This window comes from Hyaena hyaena, unplaced genomic scaffold (assembly GCF_003009895.1).
Source record: "Hyaena hyaena isolate Hyena2069 unplaced genomic scaffold, ASM300989v1 scaffold_19, whole genome shotgun sequence".
Taxonomy (NCBI): domain Eukaryota; kingdom Metazoa; phylum Chordata; class Mammalia; order Carnivora; family Hyaenidae; genus Hyaena; species Hyaena hyaena.
Window position 1 is genome coordinate 163,724 of NW_024080651.1, and position 27,758 is coordinate 191,481.

Here is a 27,758-nt window from a genome sequence, read left to right on the forward strand (position 1 = left end):
TCTATCAAATGAGAGGCCTGGACAACGTGATCTTCCCGGAACTCAGAGGGTTTACAGGGGCTCTCCCTACACTGAACTGTCTTCTGCCAAATAGCACAGCCGGGGGCCCTCTTTGCTAGTTGGACTTAACACTCAGGGTTGTGTGGGCAGAAGACTTTTTGTTTTTAATCTTTCTAAACTTTTATTCATTTTTAAGAGACAGAGACAGAGCACGAGTGGGGGAGGGGCAGAGAGAGAGGGAGTCACAGAATCCTAAGCAGGCTCCAGGCTGTAAGCTGTCAGCACAGAACTAGGTGCAGGGCTCGAACCCATGAACCGCAAGATCATGACCTGAGTGGAAGTTGGAGATTTAACTGACTGAGCCAACCAAGCGCCCCTGGGCAGAAAACGTTTAATGCTAATGTTTTGGAGAAGCATTGCACCAAATGACTGCACCTCCCACCCTGTCCAGCTCAGACCAGTGGGGACTCCATCTTTCGGCATCATCTTTTCCTCTGAGAACAGGCATAGCATAGCACATCAATATTTACTTCCAGCTGAGCCTGTACTTCCCAGGTCACTACTGATGGGGCTAGAGACTCCTCCAGCCCCGGGCTCTCAATCCCCGTCTATCCTTCTGACTCTTACCTGAAACCCAGAGCTCAGTGAAACAGAAAAAGCCAGGGGTCAGAAACATGGTGGCTAACCTGTGGGAAGTGGGGGTACCCAGGGACTCTGGCTTCAGTTTGGGGACCACGAGACAATGACAATAAGGGGTATGCTCCTTGTCTGAAGAGCTTCAGTACCTCTTTTCTTGTCCCAGCCAGCCCCCCATCCCCTTGTACAACCGGGATCATAGCTCTCCAGCTAGGTTTCCTCGTGTACGTGAGGAGGTATCACCAGAGAGTGGCTATTTGGGCTCTGGAGTCAGACTGGACATGGCTTAGATCTCACACCCTGCTGATGGCTCAACCACTCTATAATCCAGTGTGGAAGTGTTTTATGACCTACCCTTCCCACGTGACCTAGCAGCTCTAGTCTAGGAAGCTGTTAAAACTGTCAGATGAAAACAAAACCTCAGCTCTTGTTTCTTCCCAGTTGAGTGATCTTGGACAGTCAGCTTCACCTTCCTGAACCTCAGTTTGTTCATCTGGTGTAAAACGGGGATGTGGTAATGGAACTTCTGAATGGGTGTACAGGAAGGAGTCCATGAGAATATGTGTGTAAAGCTGTCAGCAGGGAGCCTGGAACCCAGAAAGGCCTCTCAGTCATGGGGCTATTGGTGTGAAGTTTACACAGATCCAAAGGGACTGTGGCCACAGAGATCTGGTGTCTGTGCTGGTGTCTGGTGGTAGTTGGAGAGTTGCTTTGTCTACTGGGCACCCTAGGGCATTCACCATTCACTCTGAATATTCTCTGAGCATTTTGCAGAAGTAAAACCCAGGCGCTGTCGAGCTCAGCACCTCTTAGGGAGACCAGAGAAAACAGACAATTGCAACCTATGTGCTGGGTGCAATGTAGAAGCCCAGGGAAGGACCTCCTGGCCAAGACTCACCTGCGAGGGGCTCAGCAGAGGCTGCTTTTCTGAAAACGTTTGTGCACTTGGCTGCCCTCCAAGGATGTTCATTCCATGGACGCTGGCGAGGCTGACTGTGGTGCAGACAGACCAGTGCAGGAATGTCTCTTAGAAAATTTCTGTTCCAACTTCCTTATGTTGCAGCTGAGGAAACTGAGGCCCAGAGAGGAGAGGGGCTGAGTCAGTATAGTTGGTAAAGTGGGATTTGAAGTCGGACCTTGAAGCCTGTGTCGGTTCAAGTCCTCCAAGAAGCAGACCCGGACAGAATTAGACATGCAAAAGAGACTTCCTGTGAGAGGAACCCATGAAGGATGGAAGGGAAGAGCAGGAAGAGGCAGTCAGAACGTCCAGACCATGAAGCTGGTCTGAGCCCTGTGAATGGGGAGGGGAAAGAAGGAAGAGACAGAAAGAGTTTCAGATGCTGTGGTTCTTAGAATGTTCAGCCAGCAAACTTGGGAGCCCCTGGGCTGAAGTTAACCATCAGAGGAGCCCCTCCATCCAGCAGGAATAGGCCTACGCTGGCACCCCCATGTGCCTAGGCCTACCTGAGAGCTGTCCAAGAAAAGTGAGGTCTTGGCACAGACTTGGTGGTGGATCTGGGGAGGTGGCCCTTGAAGCTGTTGGTCAGCCCTGCTCCGCACAGCAGGATCTGAAGGACACCTGAGCAGTGCATTCCCCTGACTGCCACAAAGCCCGAGTTCCCGTGAGCCCCACCTCCATGGTGTTCTGAGGGGAAAAGCGATCTGTTTCCAGACAGCAGTGGGCTTTGTGGGGGAAAGGGAAAACTTCAAGTACGTAAGTACAGAGACCATGAACCAAGTGCTTTTTTCTGTATCAGCACGTTGACTCCTTCAAGTATGTGATTCCATACTACATGGCAATGAGAAAAAATGAAATCTGGCCATGTGTAGCAACATGCATGGACCTTGAGGGTGTTATGTTGAGCGAAATAATTCAGGCAGAGAAGGACAAATATCATATGTTTGCACGTATAGGAGAATTAGGAGGAACTTAACGGAGGACCATGGGGGAGAAGAAGTGGGGAAATGGTGGGGGAAAGGGAGAGAGGCAAACCATGAAAGACTCTTGAATGCTGACAAAAACTGAGGACCGATGGATGTGGGGGGGGGATGGGCACGGAGAGGGGCACTTGTGGGGATGAGCACTGGGTGTTATATGGAAACCAACTTGACAATAAACTATTTGTAAAAAAAAAAAAAAAATTAAAAAAAATAAAAAGACAAATGGATCAAGTAAAATACCATTTACAATACTGAAAAAAAAATGATTCCATTTAACTCTCATAGCCGCACTATGTGGTGGATAATTATCATCCCCCATTTTACAGAGGAGGAAACTGAGGCTCATAGAAGCCTTCTGTTCACACTGCTGGGACCTGCGGGGTCAAAGCTGTTGAGTGGTTCTTCTAACCCCATGGATGCATGGTGGTTTGACATTGGGGTCTGAGTCAAGACGCTTAGATACCTGTGACAGAAAACCACACTCAAGTGGACTTGGGGATTGGTTCCCATGAATTGAAAAATTCTGGGATAGTGGCTTCAGGCATGGCTGGATCCAGGGACTCAAATGATAAGAATCTGAACATCTCTTGGTTTTGCTTTCTTGACTGTTGACTCCATCATCAGGCAGGCTTTTTCTTGCCATGGCTCCCTACGTTTCCAGACTTCTATCATTTTTGCCTCGACTCCCCTTGCAGAAACGATCATCCTCTTCCCAGTGTATTCTAACATAAATCCAACCACTGAGTCTCATTCATTCTTCTTGGGTCACGGGGCCATCTCTGAACCAATCACTGTGGCTGGAACAGTAGAATGTGCTGATCGGCCAGGCCTGGGTCTGATGGCCATTCCTGGAATCCTGGCGTAGAGGGCGGGTGGAGTCAGCCTCCTCCACATGGATGGGGGTAAGGGAAGAGTGTTCCTTAGAAAATTGGGGTACGGGGACCAGAAGAAGGGGAGGTAGGTTCTGGGAAGACTAGAATACAGATGTTGGGGACAGATGGGTCCTGGTGAGAAGGACCATGGGTGTGGACTTCTGGCCTCATGGGTCCTTCCCCATGACGAGGTGAGCAGGCATCCTGTGGACCTAACCATCCCTCCCCTTCCAGCGTCTACTGGGACTATGCCATGACCATCCGCCTGGAAGAGATTGTATACCTGCACTGCCACCAGCAAGGTAGGGACTGCTGGGGCGGGGGGCACAGGGCTGGGGTGTTCCTTCCACTCCCCTGCCTGCTCCCACCTCCTTATTACCTGTGCAGCCTCAGACAAGTGATTTCACCTCTCTGAGCCTTGGTTTCCCCATCTGTAACATGGAATCACAACAGCACCTACTCATGGCATTGTTGTAAAGATCAAATGACATATGTTCAGGGCTTAGCATCAAACCCACGGTGTTAGCTGCTAACGGAGAGCTTATGATGTGCCAAGCCGGGCTCTAAACAGGTTGGCACAAAGTTACACAGTCTGTAAGTTCCAGAGTTTGGACTCAGACCCAGGTCTTTGTCACCGCATAGTCAGTGCTCTGAAGATCTGGGGTTAATAACTAGAATTCTCCTGGGGCGCCTGGGTGGCTCAGTCGGTTAAGCGTCCGACTTCGGCTCAGGTCATGATCTCACGGCTCATGGGTTCGAGCCCCGCATTGGGCTCTGCTGACAGCTCAGCCTGGAGCCTGTTTCAGATTCTGTATCTCCCTCTCTCTCTGACCTTCCCCTGCTCACGCTGTCTCTCTCTCTCTCTCTCTCAGAAATAAATAAAAAACATTAAAAAATATTTTAAAAAATAACTAGAATTCTCCTTTAAAGCTCAAAGAAGGCACACTCAGAACAAGCAAAGAGCTAGCCTTTTGTAGAAAGCAAGGGATCTGGGCTCTACAAAGGCATGACACATTAAGCTTATTTAAAATTTTTTTTAGCGCTTCTTTATTTTTGAGAGAGAAAGAGAGAAAGAAGGGGGGAGGTGCAGAGAGAGAGAGGGAGACACAGAATCTGAAGCAGATTCCAGGCTCTGAGCTGTCAGCACAGAGCCCAACGCGGGGCTCGAAGTCACAAACCATGAGATCATGACCTGTGCTGAAGTTGGACGCTTAACCAACTGAGCCACCCAGGCGCCCCACGTTAAGCTTATTTAATGAGACCTGGGTTCAGGTCCAGGCCCTACTGTGCGACCCTGAGCAAATTGCATAACCTCTCTGAGCCTTGGTTTCATCATTTGTAAAATAGGCAATAATAGGGAGACCTCATGGGTCTATTTTGCATATTTGAATAAGACACTGCCTTTAACGTGCTGTGCTTATATACAGTAAGTGCTCACTACATGCTAGCAAGTCAGCTACTGCCCTGAGAAGGGGTAGATCTGAAAGCCTCCATATAAAAATAGGTCAGGTTGATGCATAGAGGGTGCTTGAGGGACATGGGGCGTTTGGGGGCATCATTGCCCTTCGGTGGGTGAGCTCAGGGGAGCCGACCACATTCTTCTGGACCACATCCCTCAGTTCTGAGTCTGCAGCAGTGGCAGGTGGCATGGAAGGGGCTCTGGGACTTCCCCTGGCCTTCTGCCCAGGCCTTCCCCAGAGCCTTGGAGCAGGTCCGTGGGTCTGGCTTGGCATGCCTAAGGCAGCGTGTGTGTCGGGAGGGCCCCATCCCCAAGCCTCATAGTGACTTCGCACCGGGTCTCCTCTGGCTGGGTCGTGGTGGCAGTGGACAGCGGCGGGACAGTGGTGCTGGTCAGCCAGGACGGGATCCAGAGGCCGCCGTTCCGCTTCCCCAAGGGGGGGCACCTCCTTCAGTTCCTCTCGTGCCTGGAAAACGGGCTGCTGCCTCACGGGCAGCTGGACCCTCCACTCTGGTCTCAGCGGGGGAAGGTGAGTGATCGTGGGGGACCCAGGGAGTCTGGGATGGGGGGGTCAGCCTTGGGGAGTGGTCATTCTTTGTTATTTTAATATTTTAATGTTTTACTTATTTTTGAGAGAGAGTGTGAGCAAGGGAAGGCCGGGGGTGGGGTGGGGGGGAAGGGACAGAAGATCCTAAGCAGGCCATGTGCTGACAGCAGCAAGCCTGATGCGGGGCTCAAACTCATGAACTGCAAGATGATGACCTGAGCCAAAGTCAGATGGTCAACTGACTGAGCCACCCAGGCGCCCCAGGGTGGTCATCTTGCCCGTGGCTCCTTATGTGGCTTCGTGGGCTCATACACACCCCACTGAGACGCTCAGGCTGTCCGGGTTGTGGGGACAGATGTATCCCCAGGGCTGTGCACTGGGACATGTGCTTTCAGGGCAAAGTATTTCCCAAACTGCGCAAGCGAAGCCCTCAGGGTTCTGCCGAGTCCACGTCGTCGGACAAGGAGGATGACGAGGCCACGGATTACGTGTTCAGAATCATCTACCCCGGCTTGCAGTCTGACTTTGGTAAGCTGCCCGGTCTCTGGGCCCCCGAGATCCAGCCTGCTGGCTGAGCCTGAAAATAACTCCAGTGCTTGGAATTGGACAGGTGGCCTGGGTTCTGGGACCAACAGTAGGGAGACTTGAAACCAGGAAGTGAGTATCTCAGTTTCCCCCAAATGAGAACCATGCACTACTTAGCTTATTAAAGATGCACCTGGAGCAGGAGGTGCCATAGGGTAGCGGGTGGGCTCTGGAATCCTGGCCGAGCTGGGGCAAGTCACTTCAGCCTTCTGTGCCTTGGTTTCCTTATCTGTAAGATGGGGGTGTTCACATAGCACCTGCATTGTAAAGCCCATGTTGGGATTAGAGAAGGCTCTTGGCCGAGAAGATGTAAATGCCAGCTGCTGTCATGTGGTTGTTGGCATTTCATTTCACTAGACTGTTGTCTGGATTCCCTGAGATAATGAGGTACTCAATGTAAAGCCCCTCAATAAATATCGTACACAGTAGGGCTTCAGTAAATGATAGTCAAGATGGCAGAGGCGGGAAGCAAATCACCGAGCGCTGGCACACAAGACGCTGACGTATGTCTGGCACTTGGGATGGTGACTGCTGTGATATAGATGCTTGGTTCATGGAGACTCTTACCATTAAGGTCATCATTGCCACGGAGGTATTATTTGGATCAAAGGAACTAATGTTTGGAAAGTTCTCAGAGGCCTGGCATTTATTTTTTATTTTATTTTATTTTATTTTATTTTATTTTATTTTATTTTATTTTTTTATTTTATATTTTCGTTTGTTTAAAATGTTTAATGCTTGTTTATTTATTTATTTTGAGAGCGAGAGAGAGCTGGGGAGAGGCAGAGAGGGAGAGAGAGAATCCCAACCAGGCTCTGAGCTCTCAGTGCAGAGCCTGATGCAGGGCTTGAACTCAAGAACCATGAAATCATGATCTGAGCCGAAACCAAGAGTCGGACACTCAACCAACCCAGTGGCCGAGGTGCCCCAGAGCCCTGGCATTTATTAAGCACCTTGTGGATGTATTGGTTCAACAACTCAGTGTTAAACTGTAGGTGCCTTCTGTCAACCCCGTTTTATGTAACGCTTGGTGGGCCATTGTTCCATTTGATGGGTAATGGCTCTAGCCTTCCTTTGCTTCAGTGGCTATGGCTGGGCCTTGAAAGGCTCTTCTGAGAGCAGACGTCCCCCCTGGCAGGAGTGGGCTGATCGTGCCGGTCACTTCACGCTCTGGCTCTCGTCCCCCACTCAGTTGGATCTGGGGATGGGGCAGTAAGGTCTTGTATTGCTCAGGCTAGTCTTGTGTCTTCACCCATATGTTCATTCCTTCCTGGTCAGTTAGGGCCAAAGCCTTACATCTCCACATCGCTAGGAGCCTTAGGGTGTCCTGAAGTGTCCATTCCTACCCAGGCTCAGGGTCTGGAGCTGTCCCAGCCTGTCAGTGAGACCCCCGCTCATACGGCCCTGCCTGAGAGCTGATTGAGCAGAGGGGCCAGATGCCCTGTGTCTGCTTTCCCAGGGAACCGTCTCCACAGAGGCTCATCCAACATGTAATTTGTCAGCTCTGCTGGGAGCCAGGCTGGGGGCCCAAGGTCTTACTTACCTGGGAAATGCCCGCGTTAGCGTGTCGGGGCTCTCGTGTGCCAGCAGAACAGACGCGGGCGGTGCCCCCCCCACCCCTCAGTGCAGGTTCTGCTGCTGGCTCCATCCTTAGCGTCTGTCTGCCTGAGGGCCCCTCTGCCTGTGGGTGGGGGCAGCGTAGAGGCGTCAGGGAGTCAGCACCCTCCCTGGAGCAGCCCTCGGCCCAGGACTGACAGGAAGCAGTGTATAAATGCCCCGGCACCCTCACCCCCCCATCCCGGTGAGAAAGCTCTGATGTGTGTGCTTACATGTCTCCCAGAGTCCCCTCCACCCACCCCCAGGAGATCAGGCACCAGTTGCCCATGGCAGTAACCAGAGCGGTAACCAGCCCTTCGCTCTGCCTTCTCGTGTCACCTCTCTCCTACCTGTGCTTCATGGAAACATCTCCCAGACGTACTCCCGGCACTTGGATCCTCGTCTGCCTCTGAGGAAACCCCAGTGAGCCCCGTTTATTTAGAACAAAGCTTCTCACTTGTAGCGCTGCTGCTGTTACAGATGGAGGAATTCTTGCTGATTGGTGGGGGGGTGTCATGTGCCTTGTAGGATGCTGAGTACCATCCCTGGTCTCCTGCCACCAACAGCCACGTAGCAACTCTGCCCTGTCCAACCTCCCCCGCCCCGACCCCAAGCTGTGACAACCAGAAATGTCTCCAGACATTGCTGAGTGTCGTCTAGGAGCAGAAGTGCCCTTGGCTGAGCAAAGCGCACATTACTGCGGTCACCTCTGCCACGGCAGCGTGGCCAAGTGACTTGCCCTCTCCAGGCCTAATTCCCTTGTCTGTAGAATGGGGAGAACAGCCCCTCCCCACCCAGGGTCGTCTTCTGAGGAGTCAGTGTGATGATGTATCAGGCACCTAGTGCGATGCGAATCCTCACCACAGCCCTCCTCCTAGGCAGGTACCACTGTCTTCACCATCCCCTACTTTTCAGAAGAGGAAGCTGAGGCACAGAACGGTTAAGAAACTGGTCCAGAGACGCACAGCTAATCCTCGGCGTGGTTGGGGTTTGAACCCAGGTGTCCTGGCTCTAGAGCTTGTACCTCTCACAACCACCCCATGCAGATTGTTTTTGACCAGGATTGTGGGACACTGTGGTTTCACCCCCTTCATGCCCAAGCTCAGGTTCAGCCCACATGGAAATGGCGCCCCATCCTTGGTTGATTTTCTCAGGGGCCTAAGCCTCACAGAGCTAACCCAATCATGTATGGTTTTCATCTCTGAGAACGAAGAAGTCCTTTCTGAAGAAGTGTCTGAATCAGAAACGGGCAAGCTCCTTCCTCTGGTCTAAATTCGGCCCACTGCCTGCTTTTGTAAATACAGTTTTATTGGAACACGGTCCATACCCATTCGTAGACATAGTGTCTGTGGCTGCTTTCATGCTACAACAGCAGACTGAGATTGTTGTGACCAAGACCGTATAGCCCACAATGCCAAAAATATTTACTATCTGGCCCTTTCTAGAAAAAGTTTGCAGATGCCTGCCTTCAATAATAAGAGAGAAGAGTTTTTCCCTGTGGGTGGGATGGTGTGGCCATAGATGGTTCTAAACCCCCTTTCAGTGTCTTCTTGCCTATGTCCACTGCCTGGTCCTTGTGCACAGAGGAGGCAGAGGGTCATCCTGAAACATTGAGGGAGGTTCAGAGTCAGAGGAGGGCATTTCCATTCTGGTGAAACTGTCTACACCGCCTGTGATGGCAGGCATGAGCCGTGTGTGCCTCCCAAACACTTGAGATGCAGCTAGTTCAAATGGAGATGCTCCTTAAGTGTCAAATACACACCACATTCTGAAGACTTAGAACAACCTCTCCTCAGTATTTTATATCGATTAGGTATTAAACCGGTAACATTATGGATATACTGAGTGAAACAGAATATACTGTTGAAATTGATTTCATCTGTTTCTCCGTCCCCCTCCACTTAGTGTGGCTTCTAGAAACTTCTAAAGTAAGCATGTGGCTCAGGTTGGGTTCCTGTTGAACAGAGCTGGCCTAGGGCAGGTTTTCTCAACCTCCGCACTGTTGATATTTTGGGTGAATAATTGTGTTTTCAGTGGGGGGTGTCTGGTGCATTATCCCTGTCGTCCACCCACTGGATAGATGCCAGAAGCATCCAGCAAATTCCCAGGTGGTGACAACCAAAACTGTCCCCAGACGTCACAAGATGTCCTCAAGGTGCCAGAATTGCCCCCGTGGACAGCTGCTGGTCTAGCAAGGGTGGCGTTGGGGGGATGTGAGTCGAGAGAGTGTGAATGGGATCCTGGGGTCTGACGCCACCGTTTGGTAGCCGGCCAGTCCTGGATGCTGCTTACATACTCTGTGCCTCAGTTCCCAACCTGCAAAAGGGGGTAATGGTGGAACTTGTGCTCACTAAGTGAGAGCTGTTGGTGGTGGAAGGAGAAGGGGGACCTCAGTCAGAAAGGGATGTTATGCCAGTTACCACCTGCTGGGACTGGGGCTCATACTGAGCCTCAGTTTCCACTTCTGCAGAATGGGAGGAGACACATCCCTCGGGGTCATTGAGGACAATAAGGCAATCCTGTGCCTGCACAGCCACCAGCACATAGTAGGCACTTTATGAACACAGAACTGTGAGAAGTGGGGCAGGGGAGAGGTTCATCCCCGAGGAATTGGCTCTTCGGCCGTGTCAGTGTTCTGCCCACCCCAGACATTCCATTTCACTGGTGTCTTTTGTTTTGTGTCTCAAGTTGCTCCTGACCACTTGGGCGGTGCTACCCCTGTCTCCGTGAGCCCTGCCTGGATGGTGGTTCCTGCCGGCCGGTCTGTGCTGGTGGTGGCCAGGGGCGGTCAGTGGGCGCGAGCCAGATGGAATGCCACCTTCCCCATGCCGGGCCTGCAGCAGCAGCCCCCCAGTAACGTCTGGGCTACCCCCACCCTGGGGCTTGGTGCCGGCTACCTCTGCCATGTTGTCATTTGAGTCTTGGTCCCAAGGGCGAGGGAAGCAGGAGACAAATGTGCCCTCACGCTGTCCAGGGTATTGTGGGTTCTGTAGCAAAGGGATCCATTGGTGATGCCTGTGGGGTGTGAGGGGATGGGGTGCAGGCAGCCTTGCCCCAGCTCACTGAAACTGATCAGGGAGGCAGAGAACTGGGGATGCTTTTCTTGAACATTTTACAGGGGCTCACTGTTCTTTCTTGGCCAGCTCATCTGTGAGTTGGCTCAGGGAAGAACTTTCTATGGGACATTGTGAAGATAGTTTTCTACGCTGTCAGTGGGTAGGGCTGGGCCCTATCAGCTACTGAGCGCTGGTGACAAGTAGCACCAGGTCCACAACCATTCCCCTCTCCACCCTCCCCACCTTGCAGCCCAAGGGAGGAGGCCAGCGATTACCCATCATCCTTGAGGAGGCGTGGCTGGTGGGCCAGATGTGCATCCTTCTCAATCTCCTAGGGCAGGGCTTGCAAACTAGGGCCCACAGGCAGAGCCAGCCTCATTCTGTGCAGCCTGTGAGCTAAGAATGGCGTTTATATGTTTTTATTAGTCGATGAAAATCAAAAGAGTAGTATTTGTGACATGTGAAAACAATCTGAAATTCAGGTTTCAATGCCCATCAATAAAGTTTTATTGGAACATACCTGGGCTCACATCTCTGCATTTGGTGCATGGCTATTTTTTGCATTCTGAAGGCAGAATTGAGTGGCTACAATCACATCCAAGTGGTTCACCAGCCCTAAAACGTTGACTGCCTGGTCCTTGATGGAAAATGTTTACCGAGCCCTGTCTTTGAGAAAAGAACATTTTTGTACCTGTCTGGAGCTGCCACGAGGCTGGGAAGTTAATGAAAGAAGGCAGTGAGGGAAATGCTAAGTCATTTGGAGCGCTTGGTCAGGAATCACCAGTACCCAGACGTTAGGAGACCTGTCATGCTCTCTTGGTTCTCGAATGTGGCTGCTGTTATCAAACTTGCTTTTGATGTACAGGCTTAAGGGCTCTGTCTCTAGGAGGCTTCAATTCAGTAGATCAGGGTGGGACACTGGCATCTGGCCTCTCAGCAAGCCCTCTATATGATTCTGGGTGGGGGTTGCCAACCTGCTTGACACATGGTGATGGAACAGCTGTATGGCTCAGGCTGGTGGACAGTGCAGGGAACCTCATCAGCGGGGACTCCACTGGGTCCCTTGCCCTTGGGTGCCCTGCCTCATCTGTTGAGTTAGGCTCCCTTCTGCCTCCCCAACAGAGATTCTGTCTCCCAGAGAGTCTCCTGGGGACCCAGGATCATCAGGCTTCCCCAGAATCCCCCAGCAGGCCCTCTTCCTTCTTGTCAGCCCCCTGGGAGGACAGCTGAATGACAACATGGTGAGGCTTGGCCTCCTGATCTGGAGCGGGGTCTATTTTCTTGGCTCTTAGTGTGCGTTCTCTCTCTCTTTCTCTTTCCTCACCTCCCCCACTTCTTCCTTTTTCTCCATTTCTTCACTTCCATCTGGTAAGGGCCCCAAATCTTGCTGGTGGCTTTCATTGGATCAGGTGGGCTCAAAGGCCTGGGTCAGATATGATTGGGGTTGGGGGTTCCGGCTGTCACATTCAGAGCCTCTCCTTATCTGGGTTCTGGCCTAGGGGCGAGCTTCTGGCTTCGGGGTGAGGTTTCCGTGACCCACGGAGGCTTAACTGAGACTCTCGCTTCATCCCTCGCCTCCACCACAGTCCCCCAGGACCTGATGGATGTCTCTGTGAGCAGCCTGCCACCCTTGTGGCAACCCAGCCCCCGGAAATCCTCCTGCTCATCATGTTCGCAGAGTGGCTCCGCTGATGGCGGCTCAACCAATGGCTGCAACCATGAGAGGTACGAGGGGCTTACACTGTGGGTTGAGGGAACGGGAAGATTCGTGGAAGATTTGTAGGCACCCATTTCTTGCCCAGGACTGAATTCAGAGGCATGATATGGGCTATGGGATCACTCAGGTCTGGGTTAAATCCTAGCCTTGTGAAGTCCTAGCTATCGGAGCTTCCTTACGTGTATCAGGCAGGATAAACAAGGCTATGTTGCAGTAACAAACAGTCCCTGATATCTCAGTGACTTATTACAGCAAAGGTTTTTTTTTTTTTAATCATGCATACTCTGTGCCTGTCATGGGTCAGTTAGGGGCTCCCCTTGCTCCACATTAAAGGGCCTGGCCACACCAAATATTACTTAATGCCAACCACGCATGCCTCAGTTTGTTCCTCCACTGAATGGGGATATGAATGCTTGCTTTATATAGCTATTGTAAAGACAAATGAAACACTGGTCTAAAGTGGCCAGCATACGGTACCTGGCCCATGGTAATGTTCAATAAATGACACTTGTTATTTTAGTGGATAAGGTTAAATCCCCAGATCATGTGTTTAATGCCTCCATATATGTAACTGGAGGGCCTTAGCCAGGTCCTTCTTGTCTCCCTGGGTTTTTCTGGGCGTCCCCCAGGGTATCCTGAGAAAAATATGCAGCTCTTCTTCTAGTCTGTTCTCTGCAAGAATGCACGATACTCCCTTCAGCAGTCCTTGATTTCCCCAACACTGCTGGGGTCTTACTCCCCTCTCCTCGTTCAGCCAAAACAGCACCCAAAATCCCCATGCGAGGAGAAGCTCTGAGGCATCACCTCCGCCATCCGGCAGACTCTGAATCCCAGTCTGGCTCAGTTTGGTTCAGCCGGGTCCCTTTAGAAGTCAGAACACTTGGCGCAGGTCACAGAAAAGCCACTTCAGACTAGTTCAAATACAAAAGAAAATCTCAGCAGGACTGAGAAGTCCAGAGGCATGGTGACTGGGGGCGTGGTTAGCTCCAGAGGCTCAAAACAGAAATCTCTCTGCTTCTTCGGCTCTCGTCTCTAGTTGCCTCTGTGGTGGTTTCATTCTCAGGCAGGCCCTTCCTATGCAGTGGCCAAAATGGGCCCCAGCAGCCACTGCCCTCTATCCCTCTGGTGTAGGAACTCGAGCAGAGAAAAGTGGGTCTGTTTCCCTGTAGTTCCAACAGAAGTCCCAGGGCTCATTCTCATTGGCTCAGGTTGGATCACATGACCGCCTTGTAGTCAGTGGCTGTGATTCCAACCTGAGCCAGCCTCATCCAAATCACAGGTCCTGAGTGTGGGGGAGACAGTGACCCCTAGGATGAGGGGAAGTGGCAATGATGCTGAATGGGTAGAAATAATAGTCCCCCCCACAGTCCCCTTAACTGGCTGGTTTTAATCTGCTCCCTACAGGCGACAAGGCTGTGCTCCTCCAGAAAACCTGGGCTCTCTGTGGTCTTTTCTAAGTGTTCTCTTTTCCTCCACCTGCAGGGCTCCCCTGAAGCTTCTCTGTGACAATATGAAGTACCAGATCCTTTCCAGAGCCTTCTATGGATGTGCGTACTGGCCTTACTTGCCACTGTGGTCTCTGGGGGCATTTATGAAATGCCTGTTGTATGTCAGTGGTGTCAGGGGAAGGTGCCTGGCTCTGGCGTGCGGACCTCTGCTCCCCCATTTCCTGAATGTGTCTGTTTATAGTGTAGTCAGAGATTGAGGATGAATTGTATTTCTAGATGCTGAGAGGGCAGCAAACAATGGGGCCTCTTGGTGGCAGGGGTCTGGTTAGTCACCATTGCATCCCCTGTGCCCACCTTAGAGGGCTTGTTTTCGGGATTAAATGAGAAGCATGTACAGAGAGCCCCTGGCATCTGGCATGACATGTCCTAGGTGCTCAATAAAAGTCAGTTCCCCTCACCTGTGGGCACAAGAGGAAGGTGGTCCGATCCCTGCCCATGAAGTTAAAAATTAAAATTTAAATATAGGCATGCCAGTGATTTCCCTTTAATAGATGAGGAAACTAAGGCACAGGGAGGCAAGGTGACTTGTCCAAGGCCATACCGCTAACACGTGATGGAGCTGGAGTGCAAGCCTAAGCCTGCCTGACCACAAGCCTGCTTTGTTTTATTTTTCCCTCTGCTGTGATTCTTAGCACCTTTTCCTTCCTCAGCCTCCCAGCCTAGAGCGGGAGATAAAACGTGTATTTTCAGGGATCCTGGAAAAGCGTTACCATATCCTGCATGGGCCTGCGGAATAGCAGTGCGGGCCGGTTCCCCCGGCGCCTGGAGAGGCAGGGAGCGCGAGCTCCCAAGGTCAAGGTTTTTGCCTGTTGTGTCATCACCTGTCCCCAGTGCCTAGTGCAGGGCCTGGCGTGGAGCCAGGGGAGTGTGGATGGGCATTTATAGAGCCCAAACGGAAGCGCTTCCTGGAAGGCGGGGCGGGGGTCCAGGTGGCTCTCGAGCAATGTTGTCGCAGGCCGTGGCGCGTCCCTGGTGCAGGTTGAGAGCCCAAGTTCTGGGCCTGGGCAGCTTGGGGTCAAATTCCATGTCTGCACTTCCCAGTGATGTGACCTGGGCAGGTGACACGAGCAGTATGTGCCACAGTTTCCTCATCTGTAAGATGTAGAAGATAGCAGTACCTGCCTTGTACTCTTGTGAGAATTTAATGAGTTAAGTTATGGGAGCTCTGGGCAGCTCCCTGGCACGCAGTATATGCTTGTATAAGGGTTAGCCATTTCCTCTTCCCCCTCCCCTTCCCCTCCCTCCCCTCTTTCCTCCTCCCTCCCTTTCTTCCTCTTCCTCCTCCCCTTCCCTCCCCTTCCCCTCCCCCTCCTCTCTTCCTCCTCCTCCCCCTTCCCCCTCCCTCCCCTCTCCCACCTCCTCCTTCCCTCTCTCTCTCTTCCCCCTCCCCTCCCATCCCGCTCTTCCCCCTCCTCCTCCTCTTCCCCTCCTCCTCCTCTTTCCCCTCCTCCGTCCTCTCCTCCTCCCCCTTCTTCCCTTCCTCCCCCTTACCTCCTTTTCCCCCTTCTTCCTCCCCTCCTCCTCCCTCTCGTCCCTTTCCTCCCCCTCTTCCCTCCCCTCCTTCCCCTCCTCCCTATCATCCTTCCTCCTCCCCCTCCTCCCCCTCATTGCTGGGAGGGGCGAGTTCTCAGGCTCCAGAAAGCCCAGTGTCCTCTCCAGGACTTGATAAGGGACAGCCAGAGGGAGGGGGCATGGTCAGGGCAAACTCAGGCTGGCATTCGCTGAGTGCCTCCTGTGTACCAGGCACTGTGCCCTCCAGGTGCCCAGTGTGGAGTGAGCGAAGGGTGGCAGATTGGCAGGCATTCTATAAGAGTGCGGAGCCATCTTTGAAAGCAAACCAGGCACGTCTCCCAGGGCTTTCTTTATCTAGCGCACCATGAACACGAGTTCTCCACCTCTGCCATTCTCTTCTCTCTTGGGACGGATTGGAGGCACCCAGAGGTCCAGAGAGCATGTGGAGTCCCTGGCCCTTCTCTGCCTCCTGCCCCTGGATTAAATGCCTTGGCTTCCTCAGAGGAGGCAATGCCACCCTGGCGCGGGCTGAGAAAGGTGACCGGGCTTCCCCAGGCTCACAGAACTATTGAGCCATCAAGCCAGCCAGTGACTTCGCCCCTCCGAGCCTTGCCTTCCTCATCTGGAAGAGAGGGATGGTGGGCTTTCTGGGTCGTGAGGCTTCACTAGGATTGTGGGGTGGGGCAGCGCTTCGAGATCCACGTGACGGGGCACAGCAGGCTGGACAGTGGATGATGGCGCCTTCCCTCCCTCCCTTGCCAGGGCTTGCCTACTGCAGACACCTGTCCACCGTGAGGACCCACCTGTCAGCCCTGGTCAATCACATGATCGTGTCTCCGGACTTGCCCTGTGATGCCGGTCATGGGCTAACGGCCAGGATCTGGGAGCAGTACCTTCAGGACAGCACAGTAAGGCTTGGCCAGGCTCAGCCTGCTGGGGTTACTGGCTTGGCATCTGAGCAATAGCCCCACCTGCTTGTGGAGACACAGGGAGGTTATGACCCTCCCTTCTTGAGAGTTCTAAAGCCCACAGCCCGCTTCTGCCCCTGGGTGTGAGGATCAAGAAGGATGGCGAGTACGCATCCTTTCCTGGAAGGAGCGAAGGACCCGTCACCAAGCATTTATTAAGCGTCAGCTGTATGCTCAGCGCTGCGTGAGGTGCAGTGAGTCCTCAGCAGGAAGGCTGAAACTACTTAGGATGAGGCAGGTAGTGAAGTTAGAGGAGGTGGCCGGGCCCAGAAAACCCCACCAACGTGCAGAACCCTTTATCTTGGCCTCAGAGCCTGAGAATCCTCCAATTAGATATTTCCCCTGGAAACCTATACCTAAGATTTTCTTATTGGAAGGCAAATATCCCTGCAAGGAAGATGTTTATGTTTGAAAAGAGTTTCACAGTCAAATAGTTTGGGAAACAGAAGGAGTCCGCTTTTCTGTATCCAGCAGAACTTTCCAGAACCTTGGCTAGGCTGATATGCTTATTGCTCTCAAGAAACCGGGTGGGGGGAGGGGGAGGGGGAGAGCATCAGGAATAGTTCCTAAATGCATTGGGCCACAGGGACCTTTGTTGGAAAAGTACCTCCCATGGCTGGTGGAAGGCCGTATCTGTTTTGATAGCACCAGTTTAACTGCCACCAGGAGCAGGCATTCGGAAGAGGTACCTGCTTCCACCCCCCAGATGAATCCAGAGGCCCAGTCCACCGGGCGCCACTGGGAAGGGCCAGGCTGGTGAGCACCTGGGTCCCATTTTGGGGAAAGGTGCTATTTTGTGTATTAGTCTGGGAACACTGGGGAACTCGGGGTGGGGGTGGGGGCTGGGGACAAACCAGTTCAAAAACCTCGACAAGCAAAAGGATTGTTTGCCTTTTTTACCAAAACGAGTTGTTTTTCTACATGACAAGAGGAATGTCTACTTACTGTGACAACTCAAAGAATAAGGAATGGAGGTGCATGGAACAAAAATTGTTTAGATGGCATCTCTCTGCTACACTGTTCTGGTTCTCATCCCCTGAGTTAATGAATAGTGTCAGTTATGTGTACAGCCTGCCATCCATTTCCTGTGATTATACATCCGGAGATCTATCTATAGAGATACGCTTGTAATCCTTATTTTTTAAAATGTTAGAGGGAGAGACAGAGAGAGAGAGAGAGAGCATGAGCAGGGAAGGGGCAGAGAGAGAGAGAGAGGGAGAGAGAATCCCAAGCAGCCTCCGCGTTGACGTAGGGCTCAGTGTCATGAACTGTGAGATCATGACCTGAGCCAAAACCAATGGTCGGACACTTAACTGACTGAGCCACCTTGGTGCCCCTGTAATTCTTATTTTTAAAAAATGAGGTGACAAAAAATGAAGTGACATTGTGTTTGTACTTTAAGCAGCAACTTCATTTTACAGCAAAGATGTCTTTCAGATCTCTAGGTAAAATATTGAATGCTAGAACCTTAGCATCTCATTGATGAGTAGACCATACTTTACTCAGATCTCCCCCTAATGATAGATATCTGGGCTCTTTCTCTTTTTAAAAATTATTTCAAACAGTGCTTCAGTCAACATCTTTATAAGCACATTTCATCTTGATTAGTGCTTTTATTTCAAGTGTAGATTCCTAGAAATAAAATGGATTGATGTGCATTTAAAATTTTAATAGATGTGCCAGCTTATGTTTCACAAAAAGTCCTGCTGTTCATAATCCTGGCTGGCCTGGGAGAGTGCACATTTCCTGAGGAATTCAAAAGATTTATAGACTTCTGGGCTCCACTCCAGCTTTACCAATTTAGCATCCCTGGGAGTAGAGCCCAAGAATTTCTATTTTTTGAAAGTTCCCCAAATGCCTCTAGTGATCTCCCCAGTTTGGGAGATACTAGTCTAAGGACAAGTTGGTTGAAAAAATAGATGAGTCGAAAGTGAGTATTTTTTGTCTAGCGCTTTTGCAACACTTTCACAAACTGGCCTTATTTTTACCCTTCTTGGTTGCATCGTTGCATTAAGGTGGACTGAACTATAATAACCAGTAGTCTCTGCTGTTTGAGTTGCTTGACATCATGGGGTGTTTTTCTTAGTCACTGAAGAGTTCTCAGTGGGCATTCCTGGTGAGTGAGCATCTGTCCTCCCTCCAGAGGCTCAAGACTCTTTCATTCTTGTGGCCCCACCATCCTTCCGGGGCCTCATGGTCATCTAACTCCAGGCAGCGGAGTGGAAATGCAGAATCTGAAGGGAGTACACCTGCTTCTTTAAAGCTCTGGTCTGGAAATGGCTTGAGTCACATCCTCTCACATCCCATTGGCCAGTACCTAGTCACATGGCCACATCTAACTGCAAAGGAGGCTGGGAAATGGAGTCCAGCTGTGGGCTCCTGGACCCGAGCAGGTGGATTTTCAATGAAGTGTTTACAGCCTCAGCCACAAATAGTTCTCTGATTTTTAAACTGCTTTGACAAGGCGGTCGGCAGAATGTGAATTAAAATTTCCAACAGAGACAAAAGAGTGGCTGGTTTTGCCATTGTCTGTGGTGAGGGACATCTAAATCTAGCATCAAGATGGGAAATCTGTGGGGCACCAGGCTGGCTCAGCTGGTAGAGCATGGGGCTTTTAATCTCAGGGTCATGAGCTTACACCCCATGTTGATGCAGCACCTACCTAAAAATGTGAAATATGTTTGTAATTTTGGAATGTAAAGAGATAGGAAGAGATGGGACCCCACTGCCCTTCAGAGTAGCTTTTCAGCAGTCATGGCATTTTACACACACACACACACACACACACACACACGCACGCACGCACACACGACCTTCTGGTCCCTCCCAGTGTGACTAATTATAACTGAAAAAAAAAAAAACAAAAGCGAATTTTAAAAAGAGGGCAGATCTATTTGACAATCTAGCAAACAGTTGTTAAAGTCACCATAGTGTGCACAGACATTATTAGTGCATGAAGAACCAGCTGGAAATGTGCATTTTGGATTGATTTGCTTTTAAACAGTTTTCTCTGAGCTGAGTCAAGGTTAATAACTTTGCAGTATGGCCAAATAAACACAATGTACAAAATTGAAGCTAAGTATACATGTTAATTCATTATATACTGGCCTTTTTAAAAATTTTTTTTTGTAAGAATGGGCTCACACTAGATGTGTCCTGCACCTTATTTTTTCCTGCTTAACAATATACATTGAACAACTTTTTTAAGTTCTCATGGATGCACTTTGGCTGTTTTTACTCTTTGTTTGGTATTCCCGTGTAGGGATGTACCATTCCCCACCCACCCCCGTCATCAGAGGGCAGTTGGGGGCTTTCCAGGGTTTTGCTTTCTCACATGATGCCATGATGGATATCCCAGTAGACTGGCTTTGCTTATTCACCCCATGACCTCTAGGGCCAGGTCTGAGAAGTGGGACTGCCAGGTCACAGAGCCCACCTTCTGGGTTTCTGTTGACCAAACTCTTTACTTCCTCCACCTACCACAGAGTTACGAGGAACAGGAGCTGCTACGCCTCATCTACTATGGGGGCATCCAGCCGGAGATCCGCAAGGCCGTGTGGCCCTTCCTCCTGGGCCACTACCAGTTCGGGATGACGGAAACAGAAAGGAAGGAGGTTGGTTACACCTGACGGGCAGGGGGTCTTTGGCAACAAAAGGAGCCGGGTACTGGGGGGATGGACGCGCTCTGGTTCCGTGTTGGACCAAGATGGCGCAGGGGAACGTGGGGGAGCCGGGAGGCTGCAGGACAGTGCTGTCCGGTAGAAACCCAGCCCAAGCCACAGATGCCATTGTGTAAAATAAACTTAATTTTGAGAGAATTATAGAGTCACATACGGTTCTAAGAAATAATGCAGAAGGATTTCATGTATCCCTTATCTAATTTCTCCCAATGAGAGCATCTTATAAAACTATACTATCACAATCAGGGCATTGACATTTGTGTGTGTGTGTGTCTGTGTGTGTCTGTGTGTGCGTGTGTAGTTCTCCACAATTGTATCACATGGGTAGGTCTGTGTATCACTATCACGGTCAACAAACTGGACATTTCTGGCGCTACCAGGGTCCTCCTGTTGCCCTATTGAGGCCACAGCCTCCCAGCTCTCACTCCCAGCCTAATAACACCTGACAACCACCAGAATGTTCTTCCATTCCTGTAATTTTGTCATTTCCAGGACATGCATACGTGGAATCATATAGTACATACCCCTTGGGGATTGACTTTTTCACTCAGCACGATCCTCTGGCAATCTCTCCTTTTTTATGACCAAGTGCTCTATGGAGTTCCATGGAATGGATGTTGGATGATTCCCCTGTTGAAGGATAGGGGGGTTGTTGCCCGATTTGGGCTTTACAGGTAAAGCTGTTGTGAACGTTCATGTTCTCCTGTGAGCAGAAGTTGTCATTAAGTGTGGGGCACGTGGTGTGCTTGCCCAGTTTTGTAAGAGACCGCCAAGCTTTCGCATTGGCGGTGCCATTTTATCTTCCCGCCAGTAACATATGAGTGATCCACACCTGCGTCCTCACCGGGGTGTGGCCCCGTCATGAGGTCATGAGTTTTTATGCCAGCCTCTCAGGCAGGGGTGAATGACGTTTCATTGTGATTTTAACTTGTGTTTCCCAAATGACCAGTGGTACTGCGCGTCTTTGCACATGCGCATTGCCCTCTGTGCATCTTTGATGAAATGTCTGTGTATGTCTTTTGTCCATTTTCTAAGCTAATCGTTTAGGTTTTTACTGTTGCCCTCGGCCTCTTCATATGCTCTAGATAGTCATTCTTTGTTGGATGAATGGTTTGCAAATATTTTCTCCCCAGTCTGTGTCTTTCTTGTCTTTTCCTCCTCTTTTCGTTTTAGTATTTTTCATTTTAGTATTTTTTAAAGTTTATTTATTTATTTTTGGGGGAGAGAGAGAGAGAGCAAGTGAGAGAGCAAGTGAGCAAGGGGCAGAGAGAGGGAGAGAGAATCCCAAGTAGACTTCACGCCATTAGCACAGAGCCCAATGCGAGGCTCAAACTCACAAATCGTGAGATCATGACCTGAGCCGAAGTCAGATGCTTAACTGGCTGAGCCACCCAGGCACCCCTTGTCTTTCATCCTCTTACTGGGATGTTGTGCGGAATAAATTTTTTTTTTAATGTTTTATTTATTTCTAGGAGACAGAGAGAGAGACAGCATGAGCGGGGGAGGGGTCAGAGAGAGAGGGGGTCACAGACTGAAACAGGCTCCAGGCTCTGAGCTGGCAGTCAGCACAGAGCCCGACGCGGGGCCCGAACCCACGAACCGTGAGATCATGACCTAAGCGAAAGTCGGACGCTTAACCAGCTAAGCCACCCAGGCGCCCCAATGCAGAATAAATTTTTAAAAGTTTGATGAGGTTCAGTTGATCAGTGTTTCTTCATATACATTGTGCTTTTTGGTGTCAAGTGGAAGAACTTTTTGTTTAGCCCTAGATCTCAAAGATTTTCTCCTGTTTCTTTTCTCCAAGTTTTATCAAGATCTATAGTTGTACTTTTTTTTTTTTTTTTTTAATAATTGTACATTTTACACTTAGGTCTGTGATCCGTTTTGAGCTCATTTTTTGTAAGTGATCACGATTTGTTTTTTGGCCTATGATGTCTGGCTGCCCCAGCACCATTCGACAGCAAGGCTGGCCTTCCTCTGTTTTGCAATCAAGTGGGCATATTAGTGCAGATTCTCCATTCCGATTCATTCGTCTAATGTAATGAGAAATCTTTAGCTGATGCCACACTGTCTTGATGACTGGAGCCCATGTGTTCATTTTAAGTGTTTAGTTAATGCTATGGGGCACCTGGGTGGCTGAGTCGGTTGACGGCCTGACTTCAGCTCAGGTCATGATCTTGCAATTTATGGGTTCAAGCCCCACATCGTGCTCTATGCTGACAGCTCAGAGCCTGGAGTCTGCTTCGGATTCTGTGTGTCCCTGTCTCTCTGACCCTCCCCTGCTTGTGCTCCCTCGCTCTCAAAAATAAACTGTAAACAAATAAATATAAATAAATAATGTTAAGTTAATATTTTAGTGGTCCTGTTTCAAAAAGTAGAAACAGGTACTTTGAATTGTTTTTAAAAATGATTACCAGTTCACAAGAAGTTGCAAAAACTGTAATAAAGAGGTCCTGCTGTACCCATTGCTCAGCTTTCCCCAATGGAAACATCTCCTAGAGCAGTAGTGCATTATCAAAGCCAGGACATTAGCACTGGCACAATATCGCTAGCTACACCACAGACCTCTCTAGAATTTCAGTCGCCTCTGTGTTACCTTGTGCACACATGCATACATGCGCGCGCGCGCGTGTGTGTGAGTGAGTGCATGTGGGTCTGCATCATTTCATTAAGATGAAATTTAATTTAGTAATATGTTTTATTTAACCCAACATACCCAATACATTACCGTTTCATCATGTAATCAATATGAAAAACTATTGTGATATTCTACTTCTTTTATTCATACTCAGTTTTCAAAACCTGGTTGTATTTTACATTCCATACGCATGTACCACCTGTGCTACTATTTACTAAATATTTGTTAGTAAATTGATTCACTGGAAAATGTACATAACTTATTTAAATAGCTATTCCATATCCCTGTCATCGATGGAAGACTGACATGGCTTGCCATAATGGGAGGAAATCTATAAAAATAAATAGAATCTGACAAAATGATGGAATTCGGTTCTATGTAGATACGTAGCCTGCCTCGGGCCTGCTCTAGAAGTTAAGAGAGGGGATTATGCAGTGTTGCTGGGGGCGTTCAAGACACAGTAGCACCACACTGGCCTTCCTTGTAATCAGGAAAGTTGAAGGGGAACTGAAAGTAGACATCACACTGTGATTCTAGATGATGAGACCCGGTGCTAGTGAACTGTCTAAAATCATCTCAGGACCAGCATGAGACCCCCTCCATGCTTCATCCCCTGTCAGGAACAGAGTTCCGGGATGCCAGCCTGTGCTTGGGACCGGGGACCCAGCGGTGCCTTAGATGAGGTCCTTGCCAATTTAGTGGGGGTTTGTGCAAACTCCAATGGAGGCAAACCCAGGGGTTGTAAGAGGGTATCAGGGACACCTATGCCAGGCAGGCCACCTGCTTCCTTTCCAGGCAAGGGGGTGAGGAAGGGCCTCTCGGAAAAGGGGCCAGCAAGAGCAAAGCCCTAGGGGAGACACGGGTATGATGCGGGGGGTGTGTGTGTGTGCACGCGCGCGTGCGCCTGTGAGGGTTTGTGGGGGGAGGGGTGGGAAGTGCATGGCAGACGTGGGTGGCTGGTACATGAAAGATGGGGGGTGGGGGCAACAGTGAGAGGTGGGGCTGGGGAGGAAACAGAGGAGGCCACTAGGGTCATCCTGGTTCAGGGTCATGGGAACCTAGCCTACGTAGGCAGTGGAAATAGGAGGGTCTGCTTGGATGCATCTTCTGGAGGTAGGTCAGTGGGAGGAAGGGCAGGACTTTGGGCAGGGTGGACCCCAAGCCTCTCTCCAGAAGCCCTGAATAGCTGAAGGATTTCCTGCCCCCCCCACCCCCCCAGGACGCAGGCTCCCTGCCCTCTCTCTTCCCCTTCCTGCCTCCTCCACACCCTTACTCAGATCAGCTTGTCCAGCCCCACTTGTGCCCAGAGGTCTGGTGGCTTCAGGACCTCAGTTATCCGGGCTGTGTAACAGAAACAATGCAAGCTGCCCTGCTGTCTGCTGAAATCCCACAAGGAAAATGCTTGAAATCTGTAGCCCTTCTATAAGGCTGGAGTCAAGGGAGAGGTCAAGGGAGAGGTCGGTTTTGTTCGTCTTTGTATCCTCTGCACCTGGCCCTGTGTTGGGTGCATGGAAGGCGCTCAGTAACGGTTGGGTGAGTGGATGGATGGATGCATGGCGTGAAGCATCTTGCTCGTCTTGTATCCCAGATGCCTAGTTTGGTACTCAGCATCGAGGAGGTGCTTCCTAAATTGAATGGATAAGTGAATGATGGAGAGAAAGAGAGAAGAAAGGTAATAAGAAAGGAAAGAAACAGTCTTCTCACTTCAGTTATCCCCAGGGTTTAGTACTCTGCCTGGCAGAGGAGAAGCTCAGCAAGTATTTGAATGTGTATAAAGGGAGGGAAGAAAGAAGGAGGGAAGGCAGGCAGGCAGGTGGGTGGGAGGGAGGGAGGAAAGGAGAGGTAGAAAGGAGGGAGGGCATGCAGGAGGAAGGATGGAAGGGAGGAGGGAGGGGAAAGAGAGGAGGGAAGGGAGGGAGGAAGGTGGGAAGGGAGGGAGGAAGAAAGGAGGGAAGGAGGGAGGAGGGAAGGAAAGAGGAAGGAAGGAGGGAGGGAGAAGAGGAAGGAAACATTGAAAGAAGTAGCTTTGCGCACGTTTGTGTATCCCCCCAGGGCCTCGCCAGTGCCCTGCGCATAGTAGGTGTTTGGTCAATGTCCTGTTGGACGTCCATGAATGAGGAGGGGTGTGTCCGGGGCCCAGGGTCCCAGGTCAGAGTTATCGATCCTTTCTGGGTTGGGCTGGCTCTCCCCAGGGGTGACGTTGCATCTGCCCCGGCAGGTGGACGAGCAGATTCACGCGTGCTACGCCCAGACCATGGCTGAATGGCTGGGCTGCGAGGCCATCGTGCGGCAGAGGGAGCGGGAGTCCCATGCGGCTGCCTTGGCGAAATGCTCATCAGGGGCCAGCCTGGACAGCCACCTGCACCGGATGATGCACCGGGACTCCACCATCAGCAATGAGGTGATGGGCGGGACGCCTCTGGGAGCACTGGGGGCAGTAAAGGCCAGGATCTGCTCCATGCGGCTGTTGTAGGAATGACGAAGGCTGGGTGTCTGGAGTTTTAGACTGAGTCTCACCCCTAGCGTTTGGGTGGAAGGGTTATTGTTGACTTTGATAGACATGTGTTTGAGTCTAGCCTCCCCATTTCCTAGCTCTGGGACCTCAAGCAAGCACCTTTATTTCTGGGCCTCAGTTTCATCATCTATAAAATGGGAACAACCATTTGGAATAGGAGGCATTGTATACAGCTCAAATGAGGTAGTGCCTGTAAAGCACCTAGCACAGTGCTAGGCTTCCATTTTTTCAGCCGGTGCTCACTGAAGACCTACTACGTGCCAACAGCTGTGAGGAATGTCCTGGAATGCCAGGAACATTCCAGTGCCCAAGTCACAGACATGCCTGCCCTCTCATCCAGTTTAGAGGAGTTGAGAAGAAAGTTAATTCTCTTCCCCAGTGCCGCACACGCATCCTGTGCCAACAATAATGCTGCATAGGAGAGCAAGCAATCCCCAAAAGTCGGTGACTTCTAACCTTAACCCCTTTCTCGTATACTCCTGAGTCTGCCCTGAGCGGGGCTGGCCGGGCTCACTTTTGTGCCTGCTGTTGGTACCTGCTCAACTGAAAGGCTTGTTCGTCTTCGCTGGGCTCTGTCACATGTCTGAGGTGCCCGGGCTCTGACCCACACGTCCCCTCCTCCAGCAGGCTGACCTGGGCACGTTCGCAAAGTGAACGCAGATCATAGACAAAGCGGAAATACGCAGCGCTTGTTAAACCCCTGCACTGGTGAGGTTGCTAACTAACATCGCACTGGCCGAAGCAGGTCACATGGCCAAGCCTGGCAGCTGAGTGGGCAGGAACTAGAGCTATAGGGCAAGAGCATGTGCACAGAGAGGGGAATTAAAAAAAAAAAAAAAAAAATCAGGCCATTTGTACTGCCAGTCACTCTGAGTTGAACTTAAATATTTAGCCAGAGATCTCCAGGACAGGGCAGTTAAAGGTGGGTTTTACTGATGGCAAGAGTAGGAGGGTGTCCCGTGGCCGCTGTGGCCCCTGGGGGGATGCCAGGGAGCAGAGGGCGTCCCCCGTTCTCCTGGTACAGATAGGAAGCTGCACACTTGTGGAATCTCCCTGCCTGAGCTGAGTGCGGGGCCCCAGAGCCAGGATGCAGCCTCACACCCTCAGTCTCTCTCTCTCGCTCTCGCTCTCTCGCTCTCTCTCTCTCTGCCCCTTTTTCTATCAGTCCTCCCAGAGCTGCAGTTCTGGCCGCCAGCACGTCCGCCTGCAGAGCGACTCCAGCAGCAGCACACAGGTGACCCTCGGGAGGCACCCCACCCTCTCTCCATCCCTTCCCCCCACAACTTGGAGTAAAAGGATTGGATGTGCATCTTCTACAGGCCCCTTGCAGCTTACTTGCTTTATGCTAGCATTAAAAATGGAGTTTTGGGGGCGCCTGGGTGGCTCAGTTGAGTGTCCGACTTCGGCTCAGGTCATGAGCTCACGGTTCGTGGGTTTGAGCCCCTCATCGGGCTCTGTGCTGACAGCTCGGAGCCTGGAGCCTGCTTCGGAGTCTATGTCTTCCTCTCTCTACCCCTCCCCTGCTCACACTGTCTCTCTCTCTCAAAAATAAATAAACATTAAAAAAATAAAATGTTTTAAAAAATGGAGTTTTTAGCTACACAAGTAATCTCTTCTCCCTGTACAAAATTAAAATATTGCAGGGAGAGCTGAATTTGGCTTTGACCCTTCCTAATCCCCCACTTGCCCTCCCTAGAAATGTCATCATTTTGCCGTGTATCCTTCCAGACCTTCTGTTTGCTTTACATACACAGAAGTATGTACACAGTATGAAGGCAACACATTGCAATGTTTGGTAATTTTTGGAAATTTCTACATACATTCTATGATATGTGTTGTTGCACAGCTCTCCATTTTATTCAGTGAAATGTCAGTTCATCCCACTCCATATTAAATAAAAAGCATACTGTGAACACCTTTGGCATTAAAGCAGGAAATGTTAATAGATCTGTTTTCAAAAACAATGGATTAAAAAAAGCCAGAAGTGAATCGGAATGGTTACCTACAGGAGGCAGGGAAGGAAACTCCATTTCCCTGATTATCCCTTGTTTCCTACATCTTTGGAGTTTGGAGTTAGGCAAATTTTGTTTTGACATAATTTAACACAATTGAATCAAGGAAAAAAATTTCTTAACCAGAAACACATGAAATTAACAACATATCACATTGGTGACATAAACACACAGAACAAAGATTTCACGTGACCTTGGAGCATGGTCTTATAGTACCTATCCTTGATGGGATGTGGCCTCAAAACATAAAGAACCACAAATAAATCCTTGCCCCGTGTCCCGGAGACTTTTCCATCGTGTCTCATCTGCATCTAAGTGCTTTGGAAAATGGATCTGTAATAGTCAACCACGTGGATATAATATGCAGTTTTTTAGCCTGTTTCTTATGTTATTAATTCGTTTTTTACTTTATTTTATTTTATTTTTTTTTAAATGTTTTGTTTTTATTTCTAGGAGAGAGAGAGAGAGAGACAGCGTGAGCAGGGGAGGGTCAGAGAGAGAGGGAGTCACAGACTG

The 27,758-nt window shown here is 50.4% G+C and overlaps 1 protein-coding gene across 1 annotated transcript in view; it reads left to right on the forward strand.

Annotated features, from left to right (window-relative positions):
* SGSM1 (small G protein signaling modulator 1) overlaps window positions 1–27,758 on the forward strand; it is a 96,097-nt gene that overhangs the window by 48,332 nt on the left and 20,007 nt on the right. The window contains exons 10-18 of the mRNA XM_039225925.1: window positions 3,684–3,751; window positions 5,274–5,437; window positions 5,851–5,983; window positions 12,279–12,417; window positions 13,892–13,956; window positions 16,192–16,337; window positions 19,883–20,011; window positions 24,934–25,116; window positions 26,396–26,464. Of these exons, the coding sequence (XP_039081856.1) occupies window positions 3,684–3,751; window positions 5,274–5,437; window positions 5,851–5,983; window positions 12,279–12,417; window positions 13,892–13,956; window positions 16,192–16,337; window positions 19,883–20,011; window positions 24,934–25,116; window positions 26,396–26,464 (1,096 nt within the window). The remainder of the gene's footprint in view (window positions 1–3,683; window positions 3,752–5,273; window positions 5,438–5,850; window positions 5,984–12,278; window positions 12,418–13,891; window positions 13,957–16,191; window positions 16,338–19,882; window positions 20,012–24,933; window positions 25,117–26,395; window positions 26,465–27,758) is intronic.